Source organism: Hypanus sabinus, chromosome 6 (genome assembly GCF_030144855.1).
Source record: "Hypanus sabinus isolate sHypSab1 chromosome 6, sHypSab1.hap1, whole genome shotgun sequence".
Lineage (NCBI taxonomy): Eukaryota > Metazoa > Chordata > Chondrichthyes > Myliobatiformes > Dasyatidae > Hypanus > Hypanus sabinus.
Window position 1 is genome coordinate 172,117,764 of NC_082711.1, and position 27,630 is coordinate 172,145,393.

At 45.2% G+C, this 27,630-nt stretch overlaps 2 protein-coding genes across 10 annotated transcripts in view; one reads left to right on the forward strand and one right to left on the reverse strand.

The window, feature by feature from the left end:
* Positions 1-11,252, forward strand: part of LOC132396101 (multidrug and toxin extrusion protein 1-like) — a 102,665-nt gene extending 91,413 nt beyond the window's left edge. For 6 of the 8 annotated variants that reach the window (XM_059973535.1, XM_059973536.1, XM_059973537.1 and 3 more), the window contains 3 exons: positions 1,099-1,193; positions 4,968-5,049; positions 8,252-11,252. In XM_059973535.1, coding sequence (XP_059829518.1) covers positions 1,099-1,193; positions 4,968-5,049; positions 8,252-8,490 — 416 coding nt within the window. In that variant the 3' untranslated portion in view covers positions 8,491-11,252. The remainder of the gene's footprint in view (positions 1-1,098; positions 1,194-4,967; positions 5,050-8,251) is intronic. The other 2 variants (XM_059973540.1, XM_059973539.1) reach the window with 2 other exon arrangements.
* Positions 11,253-11,392: 140 nt separating this feature from the next.
* LOC132396100 (multidrug and toxin extrusion protein 1-like) overlaps positions 11,393-27,630 on the reverse strand; it is a 47,454-nt gene continuing 31,216 nt past the window's right edge. For both annotated transcript variants that reach the window (XM_059973530.1, XM_059973531.1), the window contains exons 12-17: positions 27,108-27,183; positions 24,711-24,783; positions 23,560-23,692; positions 20,904-20,998; positions 17,562-17,643; positions 11,393-12,040 (exon numbers count right to left, since the gene is read on the reverse strand). In XM_059973530.1, coding sequence (XP_059829513.1) covers positions 11,850-12,040; positions 17,562-17,643; positions 20,904-20,998; positions 23,560-23,692; positions 24,711-24,783; positions 27,108-27,183 — 650 coding nt within the window. In that variant the 3' untranslated portion in view covers positions 11,393-11,849. The remainder of the gene's footprint in view (positions 12,041-17,561; positions 17,644-20,903; positions 20,999-23,559; positions 23,693-24,710; positions 24,784-27,107; positions 27,184-27,630) is intronic.

A 27,630-nucleotide genomic window follows, 5' to 3' on the forward strand; every position in this document is an offset into this window, starting at 1 on the left:
CCCATCTAGTCCATGCTGAACCATTTAAACTGCCTACACTCGTCGACCTATAGGGACCATAGCCCTCCATACCCCTACCATCCCTTAAGATCCAAACATCTCTTAAGAGTTGAAATTGAGCTTACATGCACCACTTGCACTGGCAGCTTGTTCCACACTCTCACAACCCTCTGAGAGATTAAGTTTCCCCTCATGTTCCCCTTAAACTTTTCATCTTTCTCCTTCAACTCATGACCTCTAGCTGTAATCCCAACCAACCTCAGTGGAAAAGCCTATCTGTCTATACCCCTCATAATTTTGTGTGCCTCCATCAAAGTTCCCCTCAGTCTTCTATGTTCCAAGGAATAAAGCCTTAACCTATTCATTATTTCCTTGTAACGCAGGTCCTCCAGTCTTCTTCTTCTTCCCTGAGTTTTTACGGCAGTTGGCATCCACACTGTTGCGTTACTGCCATCTTCAGGATTTACTGTCCCTTCTTGTCCATTCACTTGACTGCCAGGTCCTCCAGTCCGTGCAACATCCTCGTGCTCTTTCAATCTTATTCACATGATGATTCACACCGTCTGGAAGGGGTACACGTTACTCATTGGGTAAAATTCTCAGCCCAAGTTCAGAAATCGAAATTCATGTGCAAGGCAGTGTGAGGGAGTGTCGCACAGTCACAGGGGCTAAAGTCAGGGGTTTAAACTAATCCATTCCCAAGAATGTTCCCCGATGGCGCAGCCAAACACGTTGGCATGTGCTGGAAGCGATGCAAATCCCTTTCTTCCCAAGCAGATGGTTAAGGTATCCCTGGAGTGGCTGGTGATGATACTTTAGAGTCATAGAGCAATACAGTATGGAAACAGGCCCTTTGGCCCATTCAGTCCATGCCAGTCTGTAATTCTTCCTGATCCCAATCTGCCTGTATTTTTGCATGGGGCAGCCTGCATCACTTCCCTGGCTCTCAGTCTTGTATCATGGGTCCAAGTTAGTTCCCACATAACGTCGCCGTGGTGACTGGTGGCAGGGCCAATCTATAGTTGGACTGTCCATTGCAGGGAGTCCCTAGTCCAGCAGACGGGCCTCTGTGTTCACTGCACTGTTCCGCCTTTGCAGGTCTTTGGTCTGGGTTCTTCGTCTGTGTGGTGGTGCAAGCTGCTTTCTTCTTGGTTGTGATCTACAAAATGAACTGGAGGAAGGCCTCTGACCAGGTAGCTAGCCCTCCCTGAGATTGGCTGCTGCACCCTTGGCAGCTCTCTGCATGGCTTTCTCTGCTCTCGTTGTGTCCTGATGCAATGCTTCCACGACTACACCCCGACTGGGGAGGAACTGGCCACCCCATCCCACTTGCCCCTTCCCCTGTAAACTTACCTGGTTCAAAACTTCATACACTAAATCACAGCAATGAGCTTTCCCTAGACTGCTTAAACAGTTGTTACATAGAACAGTACAGCACAGGAAACAGGCCATTTGGCCCATGGAATCTGTGCTGTATATGATGCTAAATTAAACTAAAACAACATACTGAAAATGCTGGAGGAAGCCAGCAAGTTGGGCAGCATCTACGGAGAGCAATAAAGATTCGATGCTTTGGGCCAAGATGTGATGAAGGATCTCAGCCCAGAACCTCGACTGTTTACTCCTCTCCATAGATGCTGCCTGACCTGCTGAGTTCCTCCACCATTTGTGTGTGTTCTTCTGGATTTCCAGCCTCTCTCATTCTGGATTTGCAGAATCTCTTGTGTTGAAAATCAAACTAATCTGTTTTGCCTGCACATGATCCATATCTCTCCAATCACTACCTAGTCATGTGTCTGTTGAAAAGCCTCTTAATCTCCAATATTGTGACTGCTTCCACTACCACCTCAGAGAGTGAGCTCCAGGCAGTGTTTAACAAAGAAATCTTTCCCCCCTCACCTCAAAATATAAGCCCGCTTAGTATTTAATATCGCTACCCTGGGGGAAAAAAATATTCTTACTCTCCGCCCTATCTACTTTATAAACTTATCTCCAGTTGTTGCTCTGCTTCTGATGCGCCAGGGAAGGAAATCCAAGTTTGTCCAACCTCTCCTTACAGCTGATACCCTCCAATCCAGGCACCATCCTGGGGAACCTCTTCTGCACCCCCTCCAAAGTGTCCACATCCTTCTTGCAATGGGGGCGACCAGAACTGTACACAACACTCTAAGTGCAGCCTAACCAGAGTTCAATACAGCTGCTGACCCTTACACTCCATGCCCAGACTGATGCCATAAACCTCCCTTTACACTTGTGTTGAGATTGTCAGGGAGTTATGGACTCTGTACATGAACAGTTAAGAGTTCTGCCATTAATTATATCCTTTCCCACTGGGCAGAGGATGCAAAAGCTTGAAACATATACCACCAACCCAAGGACAGTTCTTACCCCACTGTTATAAAACTATTGAATAGTTTCCTGGTATAATAAGATGGATTCTTGACCTCACAATCTACCTCATCATGATCTTGCACTTTATTGTCTGTCTGCACTGCACTTTGTTCTGCATTGTTATGGTTTTATCCTGTTCCAGCTCAATGCACCATCTCAGAATGGATCCATGTTAAATTATTTGTCTGCACTTCATTTTATTCACTGTACTTTCTCTGTAAATGTAACACTACACTCAGTGGCCACTTTATTAGGTACACCTGTATGCCTGCTCGTCAATGCAAGTATCTAATCAGCCAATCATGTGGCAGCAACTCAATGCATGAAAGCATGCAGACGTGGTCAAGAGGTTCAGTTGTTGTTCAGACCAAAATTCAGAATGGGGAGGAAATGAGATCTAAGTGACTTTGACTATAATTGTTGGTGCCAGACAAGGTGGTTTGAGTATCTCAGAAACTGCTGATCTCCTGTGATTTGCATGCACAACAGTCTCCAGAGTTTACAGAGAATGGTGCAAATAAATTCAGTGAACGGCAGTTTTGTGGGCAAAAGTGCCCTATTCATGAGAAAGGTCAAAGAAAAATAGCCAGAGTGGTTCAAGCTGACAGGAAGGTGACAGTAACTTAAGTAAGCTCTGAATGCACAACACTTTGAATTTTGAGGTGATGGACGACACCAGCAGAAGGCCACAAACATACACCCAGTGGCTACTTTATTAGATACAGGCGGTACAGAATAAAATGGCCACTGGGTGTAGCTTCAGCATTCTGTGATTGCTTTTCCCTTTCCATTATGTTTGTAATGATCAGTGCGGGAGACACACAAGCAATAGTTTTTTTACTGTATCTTGGTACATGTGACAATAGTAAAACAATTCCCAGTTAACGAGGGTGGAGACCATCGAGTTCCTCACCCTTGGCTTATTTTACTGTAATCCTCTGCCTGCCTGCCTTCCTGCCAATAGCTACACGTATAATCCTCCGTAACTTCCGCCACCTCCTACGGGATCCCACCACCAGACACATCTTTCCCTCCCCCCCACTCTTGGCTTTCTGCAGGGACTCCCTTGTCCGTTCATCCCCCCCATCCCTCCCCACCGACCTCCCTCCAGGCACTTATCCCTGCAAACGGAAGAAGTGTGGGGTCAGGTGTAGCACTACCCACCTGCTACACCTGACCCCACACTTCTTCCCTCACCACCATCCCAGGCCCCAGACAGTCCTTTCAGGTGAGGCACCACTTCACCTGCGAGTCAGCTGGGGTGATATACTGTATCCGGTGCTCCCGATGTGGCCATTTATACATTGGGGAGACCCGCTGCAGACTGGGAGACCATTTCGCCGAACACCGGCACTCAGTCCTCCAGCAGTGGCGGGATCTCCCTGTGGCCACACACTTCAATTCCACAGACCACTCCCACTCCGACATGTCTGTCCACGGCCTCACGCAGGTCGATGGAGCAATACCTTATCTCCCGCCTAGGTAGCCTCCTACCTGCCGGCATGAACATTCAACTCACAGACCTCCATTGATACCCCTGCCCCCCCCCTTACCCCATCCCTATCTATTATTTTAGTCTGGTTCTCTTTCTCTCTCTTTTCCCCCCCTCACTATAATCTCCCCCTAGCCCTTTCTTTCTTTCTCTTTCATTTCCCATAATTCTCCACCTTCCCCCACTTCTTATCCCCCCTCGACCATCCCGTGTTACTTCACTCCTGATGAAGGGTTTCGGCCTGAAACGTCGTCACTACCTCCTCCCATAGATGCTGTCTGGCCTGCTGAGTTCTGCCAGCATTTTGTGTTTTTTATTTATTTCCAGCATCTGTAGATTCACTCGTGTTGTCTAACAAAATCTGTCCATTTTGTACAGTGGGGAGTATCCTAACTGATTGCATTGCAGCCTAGTGTGGAAACACCAATGCCCTATGAATGGAAAAGCCCACAAAAAGTAGAGGATACAGCCCAGTCCATCACAGCAGAGGCGTCCCCACCATTGAGCACATCTACATGGAGTGCTGCCACCAGAAAGCAGTATCTACCTTCTAGAACCATCCACACCATGATCTCTTCTTGTCATAGGAAGGAGGTCCAAGAGCCTTAGGTCCCACCCCACCAGGTTCAGGAACAGTTATTCTTCTGTAACCAGCAGGCTCCTGAACCAGAGTGGATAACTTCACTCACCTCAACAATGAACTGATTCCACAACCGACAGGCTCACTATCGAGGACTCTAAAACTCGTGTTCTCTGTATTTATTTATTTTTTATTATTATTTTGTGTTTGCTCAGTTTGTCCTGTTTTCCACATTGACTGATGTTAAAGTGTTTAGTTTTTCATTAATTCTATTGTATTTCTTTATTCTACGTTGAATGCCTGCATGAAAAGGAATCTCAGGATATTATATGCTGATATACGTATGTATACTTTCATAATAAGTTTACCTTGAACTTTTGAGCCATTTGCCTTCAACTCCATGAGCAATATAACACCTGCATTTATCGGACTGCAGATGGATCGTTCCTTTGCACAGAAAACTTGTTCTTCTCTTCTAATGAAGCTTTTCTGTTTCCCTTGAAGGCAATGATCAACGCTGGTATGAGGCTAAATGTGGACCCTACTTACAGCTCCAGTAACAGCCAGGCAAATGATATTCCAACAGGTACCATGAATTTAGTCACTTACCCTTTGAAAAGTGATTGCCTGAGCCCATCAAGATTAGTTTTATTTGTCACCTGAAATTGAAACATTGAAACATACAGTGAAATGCGTCGATTTGCATCAGCATGGTCAAAGGATTGTGCTGGGGGGGGCAGCCCACAAGTGTCGCCAAGCTTAGACACCAGCGTAGGTTGCCGACAACTCACTAACCCCAACCTTTCTTCCAAACGTTCCTCCAACAAGTGTTTCTTCCAAATGTTCTTTGGAATGAGGGTGGAAACCCACGCAGTCACGGGGAGAACGTACAAACTGCTTACAGACAGTGACAGGAATTGAACTGAGGTCATTGGCACTTTAATAGTGTTATGCTAACCACTAGACTACCGTGCCACCACAAACATTTTTCTGGTAAAAGGCAATGCAAAAAAATAGCAGTATCTTTGTATCTCTTACTCAACAAATAGGAGTGGAATGCCATTCAGCCCATCAGCTCTGTACCTCTCTAATCTGCATCTTTACTTCTGTATCAGCTGTCCATAGCCTTTGAATTGATTATCTTTCTTAAATTTATCTGCCTTCAATCCAGAAGAGTGTGAAGTGATAGATCTTGGAAGGTTGAACTTGAAGATCTGAGTACAGGAGTAATGGCAGGATTCTTAACAATGTGAAGGAACAGAGGGACCCTGAAGTCCTCATCCACAGACCCCTCAAAGTTGTCCTGCAGTTTCATAGGGTGATTAAGGTGGTGTATGGTGTTTTCATTAGTCAGGAAATTGAGTTCCAGAGCAACAGGGTAATGTTGCATCTCTATAAAACCCTGGTCAGACTGCACTTGGAGTATTGTGTTCTAGGATGGATGTGGAAGCTCCAGAGAAGGCCCAGAGATTTACCGGCATGCTGCCTGGATTACAGAGCACGTCTTCGGAGAAAAGGTTGAGCTAGCTAGGGAGCAGGGGAGCAGGAAAGGTCACTTAATAGAGGCATACAAGATGATGAGAGGCATAGATTGAGTGGACCACCAGAGACATTTTTCCAGGGTGGAAATGGCTAATATTGAAGGGGCATTATTTTAAGATGTTTGGAGGTAAGAATAGCGGTTTGTCCGAGGTAGGTTTTTTTACACAGAGAGTGGTGGGTGCAGCATGGAATGTGTTGGTAAAGGCAGATACTTTAGGGGCATTTAAGAGACACTTCAAAAGGCAGAGGATGAAAGGAGAATGGAGGGTTATGGAGGAGGGAAGGGTCGGATTGATTTTGGACTAGTTAAAAATTTGGCACTTCATTATGGGGTGAAGTGCCTGTGCTGTGCTCTGTGTGCTATCACTCTGGGTAGGGAATTGCAGAGACTCACTGCTTTCTGCAGGCGGAGGTTCCTGCACACCCTGGGCTCACCCAGCTCACCTGGAGATAAATCATGAACCACCCTTCCGAACAGAACTATCAGACCACCTTCACCAGACAGGACACAATGGTATCAGAAGGCAGCTCACCTCACCTTCTCTGGGGCAAAAACAGGGATCAGGGCTAAATGGGGGCAATGCAGTGATCAACAATGGGGCAGTTAATGTTGCCTGGGGATGTGGCTGACTTTGACCACACCTTCTCCATTTCCCGGACATCCCCGCTCACCCCATCTTCCTGCCACCTTAACAGGGATAGAGTTCCTCATGTCCTTACCTATCACCCCACTAGCCTCCGCATCTAATTCATCATTCTCCGCAATTTCTGCCATCTCCAAAGGGATCCTACCAGCAAACACATCTTCACCTCCCCTTGTCCCCACTCTCCGTTTTCCAAAGGGATCGCTCCCTCTGTGGCTCCTATGTCCATTCTTCCCTCCAGCTGATCTCCCTCCTTGCATTTAACCCTGCAAGTGGCCAAAGTGCTACAGCTGCCCATTCACCCCCTCCCTCACCTCTGTTCAGGGCCCCAACTAGACCATACAGGTGAGACAACTCTTAACCTGAGAACTTGTTGGGATCATATATCGTGCCTGATGCTCCTGATGTGGCTTTCTCTACCTTGGTGAAACCCTTTGAAAACTGGAGCACCGTTTTGAGCATCTGCCGAAAGCAGAATTCCTGATGACCAAACATCTTAATTCTGGTTCCCATTCCTGTCCTGGCCTGTCGGTCCATGGCCTCCTCTTGTGTCAAGTTGAGGCCATCCTCAGGGTGGAGGAGCAACACCTAATATTCCATCTGGGTAGCCTCCAACCTGATGGCATGAACATCGATACCCCTCCAGGAAAATTTTCCCTCCCCTTCCGGCTTCTTCTATTTCCCACCCTGGTCTCTTTCCTCTTCTCACCTGACTGGCACCTCCCCCTGGTGCCCATCCTCCTTCCCTTTCTCCCACGGTCCACTCTTCTCTCCTATCAGATCCCTTCATCTCCAGCCCTTTACCTTTCCCACCCACCTGGCTTCACCTATCACCTTTTCATTCTAGCATCTTCCCCCTTTTCCAGTCCTGAAGAATGGTCCCGGCCTGAAATGTCAACTGTTTGTTCACTTCCATGGATGCTGCCTGACTTGCTGAGTTCCTTCAGCATTTACTGTGTGTTATTGGGAAGTTAAAGTCGCCCACTACAATAACACTCTAGCTGCTATCTCTTTCCACCAGCATTCCTGGGGAGAATAAAAATAGAATTCGTGTAAAAATGAAAATAATTAGTGTTACAAATTAGGCAACATGGAGAGGGAATAGATATCGTATATAGCAAATCCACATTCAGTCAGGTCTCTTCGTATAATCTCCTCTGGCCACATCCAAATGATTTCCCCTTTGGTCACATTTCATCGAGTTTACCTCCCCCCACCCCCCCGGACTTCTGTTACCTAGTTAGATAAGCCAGTGGGTTGCTTAGAGGTGCCCAAGTTCCCTCATGGTATTTTCAGACATTATTGCTACAGGTGACAGTGGAGGCCAAGTCATTGGGTATTACCATTGGATGGTGATAGGTTCTTGATTAGTAAAGGCGGTGAACATTACGGGGAGAAAGCAGGGGAATGGGGTTGACAGGGATAATAATGCAACCACAATGGAGCAGATCTGAATGGCCTAATATTGTTCCTGTGTCTTTGGTCTTGTGGTCTAAATGGGAGTTTGGTGGTTTGTGCAGTCTTGGTGAGCCAAAGGGACTGTTTCCATGCTGTTTCTCCGTACGATCCTATAAAGAGTTTCAATCTGGCTTTCCTTTATAGAGGCGCGGATGGAGAATACGTCTGTCATTGTGCTGTCCAACCTTAATCAAGTGGAGAGCAACGTAGACACCGAGCGGCTCAGGGAAGAAACCTCTGCACCGGAAATCGGAGTTACCATTGTTGGCAAAATCCTGTCCACGAAACAACTCATCCTTCGCCGGGGACTGGCCTTCATCTCGGGGCCTATAATCCTGATCATCGGGGTGGTGATACAGGTAACAGTAGCCAAAGGCACGTAATCCCCTCGGTGGACCTACCAGAGGGAAGCGGGGATGCCGAGGTGGAGGAGTACGGCGCAAGTTTTCCAGCTGTTCCAAACTCTACTGGAGTGGAGCTTCTCTTTTAGTACATATGGACTTGAAATCCAAAGATCTTCAAATTCCTAGCCAAAGGAGTCTTTGCTAGCAATTAATCTTCTGGTAATTGGTGATTAGTTTAATGTTGTCATATGTACTGAAATGTAGTGAAAAACCTTTGTTTGCATGTCACCCAGACAGATCATTCCATATATTCAAGTATTACAACAGGAAAAACAATAACAGAATGCAGAAGGTAGTGTTACATTTACAGAGCAATTACAGGACAGGGAGACAAGAGACATGATGACGTAGACGGAGAGATCAAAAGCTGATCATTATCGATGGACCGTTCAGGCATCTGATAACAGTTCTTGAGCCTGGTGGTGTGTGTTTTCAAGCTTTTGTATCTTCTGCACAAGGGAAGGTGGGAAAAGAGAGAATGACTGGGCTGGGAGGGGTTGTTGATTACATTGGCTGCTTTCCCGAGGCAGCACAGGGTGCAGCCGGCCATGGAGGGGAGGCTGTTTTTCAATATGGACTGCACTCTCTGTGGTTTCTTGCTGTCTTGAGCAGAGCAATTTGCTGTCAAGCACCTAAATTGCCTCAGCATGGAACACTATGGGCAAAGTGCTGGAAGGTGGGATTGGTAGGGATGGGTTCCCTCAGTAGGCATGTTCATGGTGGGCCAAATGGCCTGTTTCTGAGCTGTGTGTCTCTATGACTCTACCTGTAACTTGAATAAACTGATGTTACCCTCATTTTCTTTAGATTGGCTGTACCTAATATTGAATGAAGGACTTGTAGATGCCAAAGACATCCAGACTTTGTTTATATTAGATATATTAAGGATCTTGAACTCTGCTGCACCCTACTTTAGTTCCGTGCACCATTACTATCAGAGAGAGGTAAAATGAACACTTTTACCACATAATATATAATGCGTTCCTTACCCACTGACCAGCAGCCAATATATTGTGTTGAGGATTATGCAATGCGGCATGTTTTATTCTGCAGCTGAGATGGAGTTCTTTTGAGCTTGCTCTTTGAGAGGTGAGGTGAGACAGGGATTTTGACTGGTTTGGAGGCAGTAGACAATAAAGTTAGATGGCTCTGAAATGGTTGGTAGCACTTTGAATCCTCTGGGGCAGAGGAAGCCCATCTGATTCCAGATGGTGCTTTGCAGTTGGGTAGGATGTTCCCAGTGTAGGTGCCACCTGCCAGTCACCAGATCACAAAGGAGGTCACGTGATTGGAAATGGCACAGGAATGAAAGGCATGCCTTCCTAATCACGGTCAAGACCTGGTATTTGGATTCCCATTATAAGACATAAAATTATTTTTTTAACTGCCCTTTTATTTTAATTGAATGGAGCCTTGGAAACTACATTGCCTCTTTTTTTTTAAGAAACAGCTGCATGGACCAACCAATGCACAGAGTGGAAAAGTTTTACAGCCCTGAAAACTGCAGGGCACTTTAAATGTTTTTATTTGAAATGTGCATACTATGAGTATTTAGAAAGAAAATTGAAAAATCGCGTACTTTTGATCACTTACCAAAAATGTCAGAATCTAGCATTTTCACATCAAGCAAGCACAAACTACAGCTCATCCAGATTATTGATATAGGCGACAAACAAAAGTGGACTCAGCACTGAACCTTGGGGCACACCATTAGTCAGTGCCTCCGGTCTGAGAGGCAACCATCTACTACCACACTCTGTTTTCTCCCACAAAGCCAATGTCTCATCTAATTTACTACCTGGACCAGCCTCCTATGCAGGACTTGCTAAAGTCCATGCAGATAATGTCCACCACCTTCCCTTCAACGTTCCTCATCATGTGCTCAAGAAACTCTGGTATAGACATGACCTGTGAGATGACAGGGTGGTGAACTGGATGAACAAATTTGTAGGTGACACCAAAACTGGAGGTATAGTGAACTGTGGGGGTGGCTATCAAAGCTTGCAGCAGAATCCGGACCATCTAGGAAAATGTTCATGTGGTCCTCTTGGACACCACCAAGGTGGAATCTGAGGTGCACTTCTCCCAACTACCAACACCTGGTTTAATTGATGAGCAGAAGTGGGCCACCTGGCCCCTCAAGCCAGACCCAGCATTCAATATGATCATGGCTGATCTGTCCCAAGCCCCACGTGATCAGGGATTCCCAAACCGGGGTCCACGGTATTGGTCCATAGCATAAAAAGGTTTGGGAACCCCTGCTTTTGAAGGAGAATGGAAATTGGTACTAAGCAAGATCCATAACTAATTTACAGTAGAGAGTTTGCAACAGATTTGTAGTTGTTTTGAACTAATTTATATGAATGGAATTGAAATTCCTAGCCGTTGGTTAATATTATAGAAAACATTATTTCTAGTGATGCTTGCTGCTCATTGTGAAAGCTGTTAATGTTCTGGCTTGAGAATGTTGTTCTTCTAATCAGCCACCCCACTGTCAATGTTTTTCAGTAGTGAACAGTACAAACCCTTCAAAGAATGTTCATTAGAGATATAGAATACTATCTCAGTGGAATTCTACTTTGTTTTACTTAATAATTTAGTTGTAATGGTGAAATAATAGTTTAGAAATATAAATCTGTTGTTTTATACTATTTAGATAAATTAGTACATATAGTTTATTCTTATTTAGGATTTATCCATGAAAGCCTTTGTATAATAAACCTATGTTGTGGACATCTTTATTGAGGGTTTCGTGGAAGTTAATCAGTGGGCTGATTTATATTACCTCAGCCACATGAGAAGGCATTAACATTTACCAACCTTGTGGTATAATTACCGATCCAAATCTCTTTCCAAGCTATGAGCTACGTGCACAGGTGAGATTTTTTTGTTCAATTCTCCTGCATTTCCTCATGTTGTAGTGGATGCACAATTTGGGTTTCCTCTGGGTGCTCTGGTTTCTTCCCATGTTCCAAAGACGTATGGGTCAGTCATAGACCTCCCTCGTCTGATTGACTGCTATCTGTCCCTAGGAATCAGGTTCGATGGTTTCCAAGAACTCAACATAGAACAATTTTTGTCGGACATCTAGAGAGTAACCAGCTCACAGTATTCAGTGCTGATTAGCAGGCAAGTGTCTCTTCACTGCAGTTTTGTACACTAGAAAAACACCTTGAAGCACGGGAGCCTTCTGAAATAGGGCAAAATATAAGGTGGACTCAAACGTTCATGGTTTTTCTCTTCATTTCAAATTAGGCTTGGTTTCAGGGAATGGAGCCCGTATAAACAGCAGTTGTACCGTGAGCTCAGTCTTTGTGTCTGATACATCGGTGAGATCCCTACGGCTCGTTGAAGCGTACGACAATCCCGACTGCCAGGGTCGCCAGTGCGCCAAGTACAAGGAGACCCCGCCGGACAATCAGCTGAGCGGGTGACAAGGTGCCCTCTGATAGGCTTCCCCTCACCACCAGAGGGCTGCCCACTGGCTGAGCTGTCTCTTCAGGGCTCTGGGATAACCCCGAGGTGTCACCTTCCATGAGGAACAAATAGTTTTGTTAGTCCTGGACCTTGACAGCATTCTAGACTGACGACATAAACGCCACGGCAACAAAAGCAGGAGGGAGGATAGGTATCCTGCAGTGAGTGACTCCCCTCCACCATTGACAGAGTACGAGTCAGGGGTACAACATACAAGCTGAGTTCCAACAACATTTAGGAGGAGATGGGACGTTATGTTGAAGTTGTATAAGGTGTTAGTGAGGCCTAATTTGGAGTTCTGGGTGCAGTTTTGGTCACCTACCTACAGAAAGATATAAATAAGGTTGAAACAGTCCAGGGAAAACTTACAAGGATGTTGCCAAGTCTGGAGGGCCTCCTTGAAAAGCAGAAGATCGAGGGGAGATTTGACAGAGTTATACAAAACTATGAGGGGCACAGACAGGGTAAATGCAAACAGGCCTTTTCCACTGTGGTTGGGTGGGACTACAGCTAGAAGTCATGGGTGAAGGGTGAAAGGTGAAAAGTTAAAGGGAAAGCTGAGTGGAAACTTGTTCACTCAGGGGGTTATGAGAGTGTGGAATGAGCTGCCAGCACAAGTGGTGCATGCAAGCTCGATTTCAATGTTTAAGAGAAGTTAGGTACAGGGATGGTCAGGGTGTGGAGGGCTATGATCCCAGTGCAGGTCGATGGGAATAATCAGTTAAAATAATTTGGCACACACTAGATGGACCGAAGGGCCTGTTCCTGGGCTGTACTTCTCTGTCACTCTAATAATGTTTAAGAAGCTCGATGCCTCCTGTTTGACTGATACCCCACCTGCACCCGCCTTAAAGATTCACACCCTCCAGCAGCTGCACACATTGGCTGCCGTGTATACCGTCAGACAGCACTGCAACACACGCAAAGCGTGGCAGAACTCAGCAGGTCAGGAAGAAGCATCGATGTTTTGGGTAGAGACTTGTATATATAACCATATAACAACTACAGCACGGAAACAGGCCATCTCAGCCCTTCTATTCTGTGCTGAACACTTACTCTCACCTAGTCCCACCAATCTACACTCAGCCCATAACCCTCCATTCCTCTCCTGTCCATATACCTATCCAATTTTGCTTTAAAAGACAATTCCGAACCTGCCTCTACCACTTCTACTGGAAGCTCATTCCACACAGCTACCACTCTGAGTAAAGAAATTCCCCCTCGTGTTTACCCTTAAACTTTTGCCCCCTAACTCTCAACTCATGTCCTCTTGTTTGAATCTCCCCTACTCTCAATGGAAAAAGCCTATCTATGTCAACTCTATCTATCCCCCTCATAATTTTAAATAGAGCTACCAAGTCCCCCCTCAACCTTCTATGCTCCAAAGAATAAAGACCTAACTTGTTCAATCTTTCCCTGTAACTTAGATGCTGAAACCCAGGTAACATTCTAGTAAATCTCCTCTGTACTCTCTCTATTTTGTTGACCAGAACTGGACACAATACTCCAAATTTGGCCTCACCAGTGCCTTGTACAATGTTAGCATTACATCCCAACTCCTATACTCAATGCTCTGATTTATACAGGCCGACATACCAAAAGCTTTCTTCACCACCCTATCCACATGAGATTCCACCTTCAGGGAACTATGCACCATTATTCCTAGATCACTCTGCTCTACTGCATTCCTCAATGCCCTACCATTTACCATGTGTGTCCTATTTGGATTATTCCTACCAAAATGTAGCACCTCACTCTTACCAGCATTAAACTCCATCTGCCATCGCTCAGCCCACTCTTCTAACTGGCCTAAATCTCTCTGCAAGCTTTGAAAACCTACTTCATTATCCACAACGCCTCCTACCTTAGTATCACCTGCATACTTACTAATCCAATTTACCACCCCATCATCCAGATCATTAATGTATATGACAAACAACATTGGACCCAGTACAGATCCCTGAGGCACACCACTAGTCACCGGCCTTCAACCTGACAAACAGTTATCCACCACTACTCTCTGGCATCTCCCATCCAGCCACTGTTGAATCCATTTTACTACTTCAATATTAATACCTAACGATTGAACCTTCCTAACTAACCTTCTGTGCGGAACCTTGTCAAAGGTCTTACTGAAGTCCACATAGACAACATCCACTGCTTTACCCTCATCAACTTTCCTCGTAACCTCTTCAAAAAATTCAATGAGATTTGTCAAACATGACCTTTCACGCATAAATCCATGTTGACTGTTCCTAATCAGACCCTGTTTATCCAGATAAATATATATACCATCCCTAAGAAAACTTTCCATTAATTTACCCACCACTGACGTCAAACTGACAGGTCTATAATTGCTAGGTTTACTCGTAGAACCCTTTTTAAACAATGGAACCACATGAGCAATACGCCAATCCTCCGGCACCACCATCCCCATTTCTAATGATATTTGAAATACTTCTGTCAAGAGCCCCTGCTATTTCTACACTAACCTCCCTCAAAGTCTTAGAGAATATCCTATCAGGACCTGGAGATTTATCCACTTTTATATTCCTTAAAAGCGCCAGTACTTCCTCCTCTTTAATCATCATAGTTTCCATAACTTCCCTACTTGTTTCCCTTACCTTACACAATTCAATATCCTTCTCCTTAGTGAATACCGAAGAAAAGAAATTGTTAAAAATCTCCCCCATCTCTTTTGGCTCCACAAATAGCTGTCCACTCTGATTCTCTAAGGGACCAATTCTATCCCTCACTATCCTTTTGCTATTAATATAACTGCAGAAACCCTTTGGATTTATTTTCACCTTACTTGCCAAAGCAACCTCGTATCTTCTACTGCGAAGCCTCTGCCAGTGATGCCTACACTGAAGAAGTTTAAATCTTCTCTTTGACAGGAGTTCAGTGAAACCCTCTCTCGCTGCTCCCCATCTATAATTCCTTCGGCCCTTCAACCTTTTGATCATATTTTGACCCAGACCCGCTATTACAGTCCTGACAAAGGGTCTCGGCCCGAAACGTTGACTGCGCTTCTCCCTGTAGATGCTGCCTAGCCTGCTGTGTTCCACCAGCATTTTGTGTGTGTTGTTGTTTGAATTTCCAGCACCTGCAGATTTCCTCGTGTTTGCTCGTATCTTCTTTTAGCTTTTCTAATTTCTTTCTTAAGATTCTTCTTACATCCTTTATATTCCTCAAGCACCTCATTTGCTCCGTGCTGCCTATATTTATTGTAGATATCTCTCTTTTTCCTAACCAAGTTTCCAATATATATTTTTCATCAGGACTACAGCAAATCCTTCATCAGAGCACTGCAGTCACTAACCAAGGCTACTCCAGAACAGCATTCAAACCCACAATCCCTCTGCCCCCTCTGGCATCAGAATTCAAAATGCCCCATGAATCTATGAGCACTGCCTCACTATTCCTCATTTGCACTATTTATTGAAACTTACAGTAATTGTTTATGTCTTGCACTATACTGTTGCCACAAAACCACAAATCCCACAACAAGCTGCCGCTCTATAAAACTCTGGCGAGACCTCTTCTGGTTGCGGTTGACCATGGGTGTGGCGCCCTAGCTGTCTACATGACACGCAAGCCAGAGCAGTACAATACGGAGAGCAAGCTGTTGCCCTTGCAGCAGCGTCACCCTCTCCTCGCAAGCGATGAACCCAAAGGGACAGCAGGCACCAGGCATGTCGCAGCATTGAACTGAACGTCAGACTGCCTTAGGGACTCCAGCTCCAGATTTTCCCTCAGGGTTTACTCCTGAAGCCTTCCCCATGAGTGGGCAGAGCTGCAGGGCTGCAGAGGTTTGTCTCAGATTTTTTCTTGGATGAAGTAACTGGTTTTAAGGTGCCAGTAACCCACCTTTGCCCCTTCTCCTGTCTGTAGAAATGGTTCTGCTCGGTTTAGTAGCAAAACCACACATGAAGGCCAGGGGGCTGGAATTGTTTGTCAAAGGCTATTTGAAATAAATACCTCTGGGAGCATTTCCCCATAACCACCCCTGGCTAATTCTGCTCCTATGCCTTATGGTCTTACAACAACCTTAAGAACCACACTTGTAATATTGTGTTCAATTCTAGACACCTCATTATAGGAAGGACGTGGAAGCTTTAGAGAGGGTGCAGAGGAGATTTAGCCTGGATTAGTGAACATGTCTTAAAAGGATGGGTTAGTGGGCTTGTAAGAGTCAATGAATTTGGAGCCAGAAGCCAAATTCAACACCATCTGGCCCGGCTTTGTCCTTAGGACCTCCACAAAACAGCTGGCAAGTGTATCTGTAGATGTTGTTAACCTCACCCTGCTTCAATCAGAGCTTCCTACCTTTTTTTTAAGAAAGCCACTATCATCCCATTACAAAGGAAAAATGAATATGCTATTAGTGTTGGTTTACTACTGTTACATATACTGAGGTACAGAGAAAAGCTTTTAATGTTCTGGCTACCCAGACAGATCGTGCCTTACATTTATTTATCTACTAATTGAGATACAGCGCAGATAGGCCTTTCTGGCCCTTCAAGCTGTGCCTCCCCACAACCCCGAGCCTAATCACAGGACAACTTACAATGAGCAACCAACCCACCAACCAGCACGCCTTTGGACAGTGGGAGGAAACCAGAGCACCCAGAGGAAACCCCTGTGGTCACGGGGAGAACGTACAAACTCCTTACAGATCGCGGCGGGAATATAGTACTGAACAAAAGACTTAGGCACGTATAAAAAAAGTTCAGTAAAGTGAAGACGCTTTGAAAAATAATGAAAAGTTTCTGTATATCCAAAAAAAATGAAGAGAACTAAACAATTAAAATAAAACTAAATCAAATCAATATTTGGTGTAACCACCTTTAAAAGTGCATCAATTCTCTCAGGTACACTCTTGTGCAGTTTTATAAGAAAATCGGCTGGTAGGTTGATCCAAGCATCTTGGAGAACTTGCCACAGTTTGTCTCGGCTTGCTCCGGTCTCTCAAGGTAAACCCAGTCAGCCTCGATGAGGTTGAGATCAGAGGCCAGACCATCTGGAACCATATAAAAAAAATCTAGGGTGCCCAAGACTTTTGCACTGTACTGTACACAGAGGTAGTAAAAACAAAGCGGAGTGCAGAATATAGTCACAAACACGAGATTCTGCAGATGCTGGAAAACTTGAGCAACACACACAGTGCTGGAGGAACTCAGCAGGTCAGGCAGCATCTATGGAGGGGATCAACAGCCGATATTTTGAACCGAGACCCTTCATCTTGTTTATTTCCCTCCTTAGATGCTGTATTTTGGGTATGATGTAGAATGTAGTGTTGTACTCACAGAGAAAATGCAGTGCAGGTAGACAAGGGAGATGAATTCATCTTTAGCGTATAAGAGAACTGTTTGAGAGTCCGGCAGCAGTGGGATGGAAGTTGTGGAGGTAACAACTCTCAGACCTTTATATCTTCTGCCTGATCAAAGAAGGGAGGAGAGAGAATGGCCAGATAGGAAGGGTCCCTGATTTTGCTGGCTATTTTCCTGAGGTAGTGTGAAGTTGCAACAGTCGGTGGAGGGGAGATTGCTTTTCACGAGTGGAGAGTTTACCTGTGGCACCACTGTCTGCAGTGTGTAGTTCAGCTGCCGTGTCGGGTCCCAACCTCATCTGCAGTCCCGTTCGTTCTCGTGCCTGTTGAAGGGCAACCAGAGAAGAGTCAGGTAATCTGTCACCAGCTCGCTGAGCTCAGCCACACTGTCTCCAGCACAAGGAGGGAGGGAAGTGGCAGCACCCAGTCATCCAAACGTGTGTAATCAGCTGATCAACAGGTCAACACCTGCTGCCCCTCCAGATCCCCACTAGAGCCAGCAAGGTTCAAAACGGTTCCCAGCCGGCCCTCCCACACCTGCTTCTGCCCAGTCCAGCAACCCCAGCTCCACCCCCACACACAAGCCCCAGCCTCACAGACAATGTTGTGCCCCTGTCCACACCCTTGCCCCATCGTCCTACACTCAGGAACGCCTTCCCAGACACCAGCCCCACCCTAGGCCCCAGCTCTGCCTTTGTCCATAATCTGGCCACACCCTCCTGGTACCCTGTCCTCTAACATCTTGACCCCACCCTCCTTTTGCCCTGGTCACACCTAGGCCCCTCTCTCATCTACAATGACACAACCTCAAATTTCTGACCCTATCCCTGTCCCCCAACACCCTGATCCAACACCTATCCACACCAAGCCCTTCCCATCTATACACTCTTTCTACAGCAAGCCCACCCTCCTACACTCTGACCCAGCCCCTGCCCCACTACACCATAGTCCCACCCACAACTACATCCCATGCTGCTTGGTACCGCCAACACCCTCACAACCGCTCCTGGCCCTGCATCTGCCGACATCCCTGCCCGCTGCCCTTCCTATTGAACAGGGTCACATGGGTCTAGGTGCCAGGCAGCTGACCACAGGATAAGGCCAGGTATATCTCAGTATTGGTCTCTACGGTCGACTGTGTAGCCTTGAAATGCAACCGCGCACAGCTGTTAGTGGCTCGTAGACCCCAGGGTAGGGGAGTGCTAAACCCCACCCAGAGAACCCTGCACTCCCCCAGTTCCATCCTCAGGCACATCTCTTAATCCCTCTTCCGCGAGCTTCCCTGGCCATCAGGGTGAGGCACAGGAGCTTCAAGACACACACTCGAGATTTTAAGAACAGCTTCTCCTCCACCATCAGAATTCTGATTGGACAACGAACCCACCATTGAGAACTCACCTTTCTCTTCATGCACTAAATCATATATTCATGATTAATATTATTAATAATATATTAGTCATACATCAGCGATATTAAACCTGATTCTGATTCTCATGCTTCGGAGTTCCCAATATAAACCTGATCTCTTCCCTCACCCTCTCTCCAAATGCTCTTTAAACTGCCTCTATCTCTCTGGCCACGATCTTTCCTATCACCTGACTCCTAAAGGGGCCTGGGATCGCACTGAACCAACAAATTACTCCTGAGATGATTTATTACTTTAGAATTCTCCTGAAATCGCTGGGCCCTCCTACTTCAGCTGATTAAATATTCCCACGTTTCATTGCTCCACTGTGGTAGCCTTGCCTTCAAAGCCAAAGTTACTTTATTGTCAAAGTATGTAAACATCACCCTGAGATTCATTTTCTTTCAGGCATTTACAGGAAAATAAAGTGACTCAATAGAATTGATGAATTTATGGATAAACTATACATAAACAGGGGTGGAGCTACATCTCGACCAAAGGAGGTGTGAGGCGCTCCTTCCCAACACTAGCCTGCAGGTCACCCGTGGGCAAGGAGTAGCACCTGTTCAGCCCCACGATCGGGGTCACGTGAAGCCATGGGAACAGGAGGTGGATGGTCATTTCATTTTTCAATCTTTTTATTGATTTTCAAATAAAGAATATACAAATCAGAGGAGGAATTTAGCAATCAGATAGGTAAAAATGTTACGCTGTTATATATACAATGGTCAAAAAAAAAACTACAACTCCTCATAGCAATTATAAAAAAGAGATTGGAAATTTTATTTGATAAAGGAAAAAAAACCTCTAACTAAACTGAAACAAAAAAAAGAGAAAGAAAAAAAGAAAGAAAAAGAAAGATTGGGCAGTCCAATTGAGGATAAAATTAAAAGAGAGAGAGAGAGAGAGAAACACATCCTTCCAGTCATCTCCGAACCTTCATGGATAAGGATTTTCCCCAAAGAGAATAAAGAAAAATAAATAAATTATATCATGTGAAAATATTGAATAAACAGTTGCCAGACTTGTTCAAAATTAAAGGATGTATCAAATGTCCGGCTGCTAATTTTCTCCAAGCTGGATGGTCATATGGGCAGCTGATGCATATCACATGGTTATGTGACCACTGACGCCAGGCAGACAATCTCTGAAGAGTATTGATAACGGCTGGGGTCACCCATCTTGTAAAGACTCTGCCCAGAAGAAGGCAATAGCAAACCTCTTCTATAGAGAAATTTGCCCAGAACAATCATTGTCATAAAGACCATCGTTGCCCACGTCATATGACATGGCACATAACGATGACTGACAAACAATGAAAAGCTTTAGTTGTGCATGCCAATCCAGACAGATCACACCATCGTTAATTACATTGAGGTAGTACAAGGAAAACATATTGCAGAATATAGTGTTACAGTCACAGAGAAAGTGCAATGTGAGTAGACAAATAAAGTGCAAGGGCCACAACAAGGTACAGTACTGTGCAGAAGTCTTACGCACATATATATATAGCTAGGGTACCTAAGACAGTGTAAAGACACTGCCCAGAAGCAGCCAATGGCAAACCACTTCTGTAGAAAACTTTGCCAAGAACAATCACGGTCATGAGAAGACCATGATCACCCACATCATATGACACGGCACAGAATGAATGAACGAATACAGAAACTAAGACTGACAAACAACCAATGTACAAAAGAAGAAAAATCATGCAAATAATAAAAATATGTAAATAACTAATACTGGGAACATAAGTTGTAGAAGTGAGTCTATTGGGTTGCGGATTCAGGTCCCTAAATTCCGCGATTAATCCTCTTTTGCATAATTCCCTCCCTAAGAGGTATCTCACAGTTCACAATATTGGTCTTTACCCTTTGTCTTTGCATGGAGCCTGTTCCTGTCTTGGCAACCCTCCCTAGAAGTGTCCTTAAAGCTGCAACATTGAAGGTGCTATATAATTGTCACATTGGTTGTGTAGTGCATCAACCCTGAGACAGGAAATGCCTCTCCCTCCCATGTACAAGCTCAGGGCACTGTGGGCAGAGCTTCAGTAGAACTGCCACTGCTTCTCCCACAGCATGCTCAACGTCGACTCAACAGGACGAGCCTTGCTGACTCCCTTCCTTCCCCCTATACATCACGCAGTCACCAAGTACACACTAGTAAACCAGTGCTTGCCTCTTCCACTGCTGCAGTCCAATCCATCCTGAAGATGACCGTCAAGGCGAAAACAGACAGCAGAAAGGTACTGATGGCCAATCCCACCCAAAGGCCTGGAAGAAACAGGAAGAGCTCAGTTGGCAAGCACATTTACTGGAAAAGATAGACAACCTACAGGAAAGATATCAATAAGCCCAAAAGAATGCAGAGGGAATTTACAAGGATGTTGCTTACACATGAATAGGTTATGAGTTTACTCCCTGGAGCACAGGAAGAACGAGGAGAGATCTTATAGAGGTATACAAAATTATGAGGGGTGCAGTTTGGGTGAATACCTGCAGATTTGTCCCCCTCATGTAGGGTGACACTAGTTCATAGGTTTAGGGTGAAAGGTGTTAAATTTAAAGGGAATCTGAGGGAAATTTCTTCACTCAGAGGATGGTGCAAGTGTGGAAGGAATCTGCCAGCGGAAATGATGGGTTTAAATGTCACATTTAAGAGAAGTTTGGATAGGTACATGGATGAGAGGGTTTGGTTGAGTGTAGGTAGGTGGGACTAGGCAGACTGGGCTAGCATGGACTAGATGGGCTGAAGGGCCTGTTTCTGGGCTGAAGTGCTCTATACTGCAAGGAGGAGGATCCCAGATGTGGGTTAGGAGTGATCGGGTGACCCATTAGTGCCCTGCTATGTGCAGCTGATGACAGCCATGAAGCCCCATGGGCAATTAACCTGAGGAAAGAGATGAGTGTTGGCTGAGGGTGCATAATCGAGAATCTGATACAAAGACAACATTACTTGGAAATCATAAACACAGGAGATTCTGCAGGTGCTGGAAGTCCAGATTAACACACACAAAATGATGGGGGAAACTCAGTGGGTTAGGCAGCCTCAGTGAGAAAGCAAAAGAGTTGACGTGTCAGAACAGGACCCACTTTGTTGGACAGAACCACATAGCCCAGGAATAGCCAATAATTTCCAAGTCAGCGATGAAAACGAGGGGGTGCTAGCCTTGTCCTTCTAGAAAGGGTAGTTCACTGGCTAAGGAGATGATAAGTGACTACAGAGCACCTGATGGATCCTACAGCATCATTGGAGAAAGAGTGGACTGGACATTAACGTGCTGAGCTGCTTGCCAAGTTGCTGTTGAATCTGAAAGAAAGGGCTAACTATTCCACCCTGTTTCCTGGACAAAGAGATGGGATAGTATGATGGGTCTTCTAAGATGGACTCCTGGTCAAGATGGTGCTGAGCATCGAGGTCTCAGCTCAGATGGAGATGTATCTTTTTAGGCATGTAAGAATGGTTTTGGGGGCAGCACAGGGAGTTAAGGGTCAGGTTAGGATTCAGAGACAGGGATGTGGGGGAGTCAAATTTCAGCCTATGCCTCCACTCTGCATACCACATTTGAAGGCTTAGAACATCTGTGGATGGATACCGGGCCAGCAAGAGCTGTGGACAAAAACCAGAAAGGACAAGGGCTGATGGACCCCAGGTCAGCAGGTATTGGGATTGGAGGTCTGTGCTAGCAGAAGGCACAAGGGCAGTGGCCCCCTAGGTTAGCAAGTCCGGAGTTTGAGACCTAGAGTTCAGAACCCCATCATCAGTGGAGTGCAGGGTCCCATCAGCGATGAGTCCTAGAGCTGATACCGAGTCTGGCAGTCAAGGTCTGTGAGTCCACAGGGGAAGCTGTAGTCCGAAGTCTGCATGTGCATGAGTCCCCTGGAGGCCTGGGTGTGGTCTGCTCTTGTGTCGAAGGACTGTTTGTATGTGTGAGAGGGAGGAAAGAGGCTTGTTTTGCTATAATTGTTTTGTTGTTGTTTATCTATCGTTGTTGCTTGTGTTGTTCTGCTGAACATTGTGGGTGTGTTACGTTGGCGCTGGAATGTGTGATGACCCTTGCGGATTGCCCCCAGCACAGCGTTTGGTTGTGTTGCTTGTTAATGCAAACGACACATTTTCCTGTACGTTTTGATGTACATGTGATAGGTAAATGAAACTGAATCTGAATTTGATTAACATTAGCATCTCCTGGATTTCCCAGGCTCCAACACCATTTTTCAAAGGTGCCACAGCTACACCACGCAGAGCAATAGGCCAACCCACCTACATGCAGCCCACAGCTCAGTTTGCTTCTCAGGAGAGTGTATGCCTGACTACCTCTAGCCATGAGACATTGTGTAACCATGGGACATCGTGTAACCATGGGACAACATGTAACCATGTGACAACAATTAACCATGGGACATCGTGTAACCACGTGACAACAATTAACCATGGGACAACAATTAACTATGGGACAACATATAACCATGGGACATCGTGTAACCATGGGACAACATGTAACTATGGGACATCTTGTAACCATGGGACAACATGTAACCATGGGACAACAATTAACTATGGGACAACATGTAACCATGGGACATCGTGTAACCATGGGACAACATGTAACTATGGGACAACATGTAACTATGGGACAACATATAACCATGGGACATCGTGTAACCATGGGACATCATGTAACCATGGGACAACAATTAACTATGGGACAACATGTAACCATGGGACATCATGTAACCATGGGACAACATGTAACCATGGGACAATCCCCCAGTTCTCTGGTTGATTTATAAAGAGTTCTGGGGATACAGGGCATTTAAGTTCAACTCCTCACCAAGAATTCCGAGCTTTGCGGCAAACATTAACGAAATTCCAACAGGAATCCCAATGACATAGAACACTACTAGATTAGCAATTGCTCCGACCTTCTGCATTCCAATTCCTCGGATGATCCCACTGGCAACTCCCTGTGGGAAAGAAAAAGTTTTGACCTTAATATTCAGGGTGAAATTGATCATGGCTGATTTATTGTCCTTCTCAACTCCATTCTCTGGCCTTCTCCTTGTAACCTTTGACACCCTTACTAATAAAGAAGCTATCGACCTCCACTACCCAAAGACTTGGCCTCCACAGCCATCTGTGGCAATGCATTCCACAGATTCACCACCCACATCAGTGCACCCATATCCCACAGGACTGTTCTCACCACTGAGCCATGCCAATATTTAGATTTAGAATAGTAGTTTTCAAAGTTTGAACTTTGATCCTCTTGTATAAGCATTAAATATTATGTATAAGCATTAAATATTCTGCATTTTATTTGATAATTTAGAGATACGACCCCGACCCCAGTTACAACCATGTGAACAATTAGCCTACTAACCCGTGTGTCTTTGGAATGTGGGAGGAACCCACACGGACAGCGGTGGGAATAGAACCTGGGTTGCTGGCGCTGCAGTAGCGATACACTACTGTGCCGTCCAATGAAATCCAAGGAAGTGTATGTTGGGGTAGAGCCATGAACGTGGCAAAATGCCACGAAACTTTCCATCCAAGGAGATGTAACCAGTCTTGCACCTTATCGTCTAACTGCACTGCACTTTCTGGGTAACTGTAATTCTGCATTCTGTTCTGATTATCCCTCGTGCTGTCTCAGTGTACTGGTACAATGAAATGATCTATCTGGACATGACAATCATAAACCAATTTACCAAGTGCTGGCAGTCCTACACCATACCTCCAACATCTCTCTCTGGTCACTACTGGAAAGTTTCAGGAGTCTTGGGCAAACACAAAAAGCCGGGACTTCAGGTGTGCTCTGTTACTGGGCCCTTTCGTATTCTAGCCAGCGAGGGGAGTGCCTGGCTGAGACTCACCAGCACTTGTCCTGGGATCGGGCAGGGTCACCTCCCACCCCACTCAGCCTAGACCAGACTTTACTCCTGTGGTAAATACTCCACAACATAAGACATGTGAGCAACTTACCGTGCCTATGGCATCACACAGGTGGAAAGGAGCTAGGATTGGTATTATACTCGAAACCAGATCAATAATTTGCCTGTTAAGGATAAAGTTTGAAAGTTCAAAGTTCACACGTCACCAGATCCAACCTTGAGATTCATTTTTTGCGGGCATACTTAATAAATCCATAATAGAACAATAACCATAATAGAGTCAATAAAAGATCGCACCAACTTGGGCGTTCAACAAGTGTGCAAAAGACAACAAGCTATGCAATACAAAAAGAAATAATAATAATAAATAAATAAACAACATTGAGAAAGTAAATCCATAGGTTTTAGCTTCAGGCACTTTCAATAACTTCCCGCAGAAATAATAAAATCTGTTTAACTTTCTCCTTAGCTCTGCCTTTCCACTCCTGCCTACTACCAACAGCCTTCAACATGGAGGCAAACTTCCTCCCCCACCCCCTATGACTCCCATTCCTCCTCCCTCACCTCCCCCCTATGAATAACAGGGAAAATGCAAGAATCTGTCATGTTGTAAGCAACCAGACTCTTGAGGAATAATAGCAGGAGTGGGCAAAGTCAACATGGATTTGGGAGAAGAAAACTTAATGTCAAAGTTATTGGAATTTTTTTGCTCTTTATACATGGTGCAGAAGTCTTAGGCACTGCAGCAGTTACTTGAAAACAAAGCAAAACGGCTGATTTTCATTGAGGGAATTGACACTGTATGACACGTTCGCAAATAACTGAGTTCCAAGTTGAAAAAACTTATGACAAAACCAGCAAAGACGAATGGTCTTGTAGTGATGAAAATCTAACAAAACTAAATTAACAATATACCAGAATAAGAGTAATTAGCAATCAACAAAAAAAATCATCCCTGGCTCGCAGCCTATCAACTAAACTAACTTACTAGGACAAAGCATAAATACATAACTGTACTCATTTGCTTCTACCGTGCCCCAACCCACGTGACAAATTATTGAAACCCATAATGATTGCACAACACAAAACATAATGCAAACAGAAAATTGACACATGGCTCCTAGAAGCATCTACATATATAACTAGGGTGCCTAAGATGTTTGCATGGTATTGTGTTTGTCAATGTTAGCCAATCTGACAGGAGCAAAGGACGCTGAGATGATGGGATTTTGGGATGTTGGGATCTGGATGTTGGATATTTGATGGAGACCCGATGAAGAGTCATAACATGAAATGTCAACTCGCCACTTCCCTCCACAGATGCTGCCCGACCTACTGAGTGTCTCCAGCATTTTGCGTGTTGCTTGAGATTCCAGTACCTACAGACTCTGTTGTCTCTTGTATTCGCTAGAGTTTGGAAGAATGAGAGGGGAGCTGACCAAAACAGATCACTCTGCACCAGGACTTCCAATGTCAGCATTATGGATCTGATTAAGGGGGTCAAGAAGGAGTTCATGGTGAAATACATCAGGGAATGTCGAGGAGGCTTGACCCTAAAGCAGAGCAGCAGAGACAATTCAGCGGTGTGCGATAGCTTTAATAATAGACTGCAAAATAACACGTCACAAGGAGCGATACACGCAACAGGCGACTAGGTAACTGAAGGCTAGGAGCACCTGGTTGAGTCCTGCTAGTTCATTGGGTGAAAAGGTCTGTGGATGAGAGCTGGGTTTAAGTAGGCAGCAAGTGAAGAGTTAGAAATGAGACAAGTCACAAACAAGAGAAAATCTGCAGACGGTGGAAATGGGAGCAACACACAAAAAGTGCTGGAGGAGCTCAGCAGGCCAGGCAGCATCTGTGGAAAACAGCATGAGAGAGAAAATCTGCAGATGCTGGAAATCTGAGCACCTGCCAAAGGGTTTCGGCCCAGAACGTCAGCTGTACCTTTTTCCATAGATGCTGCCTGGCCTGCTGAGTTCCTCCAGTGTTTTGTGTGTGTTAGAAATGAGTGGCAGGTGACTCCCATTAGCTGGGAGGCGACTGAGAGATGTGTGTCTGTGCAGGTCTACCGAAACAGGCCCCAGTGCACATTATTTATGAAAGCACCAGTAACAGTAATACTGTTGTATATTTAACTACGTATATGTTGTGTATGCACCTTGTTAACTTGTGTATCTACAGAATACTCTTTTTAATCTGTTAATATATTTGTGTTAATATTATTTTACGTGCTGCATGTGATATACACACAGTGTTTTGCACCTTAGTCCAGAGGAACATTGTTTCATTTAGCTGCATACATGTATGTGGTTGAATGGTATAAACTTGATCTTGAACTTGACACTAGGCTTATCAGCACAAACATCTACATCTATTACAACAGTTATAGCACTCCCAGGATATTCTGTACGCCATGAAAGACTCTGGGTGGCCCCAGGACACCCTCCATCACATCTGTCCCTCCTTCCTCTCAGTAAGCTGTACGTACTGATCATTAGTGAAGATCTTGGGTATAACGTCCTTCAGCAACAGCAGGAAGGCCATGAGAAGTAAAGCCACACACCCTGTTCAAAGAGCACACAGAGAAATAAATGAAACAAACAGATCATCAAGCATTTTTATTCCTAGCAGTGTGGAGGAACAGAGGATTCCTCTGCCCCGAGATCCCTCAGTGTTGATAGGGTGGTTAAAAAGGAGTGTGATGTGCTGACCTTCAATAGTCATGGCATTGAGTTCAAGAGACACAAGGTGATGTAGCACCTCTACAGAGAGAAAGGAAGTGAGAGGTGGGATGTAGGGGGGGGGGGTGGGAGGGGAGGAATGAAGTGATAGTGGGAGAAACAAGAGAAAAGAGAGATGGACTGATAGAAACACAATGATCCAAATCTCTGTGTACTTAGCCACGGCATCATTGTACACTCAGTGGCCACTTTATTAGGTACACCAGTACACCTGCTTGCTAATGCAAATATCTAATCAGCCAATCCTGTGGCAGCAACTCAGTGCATAAA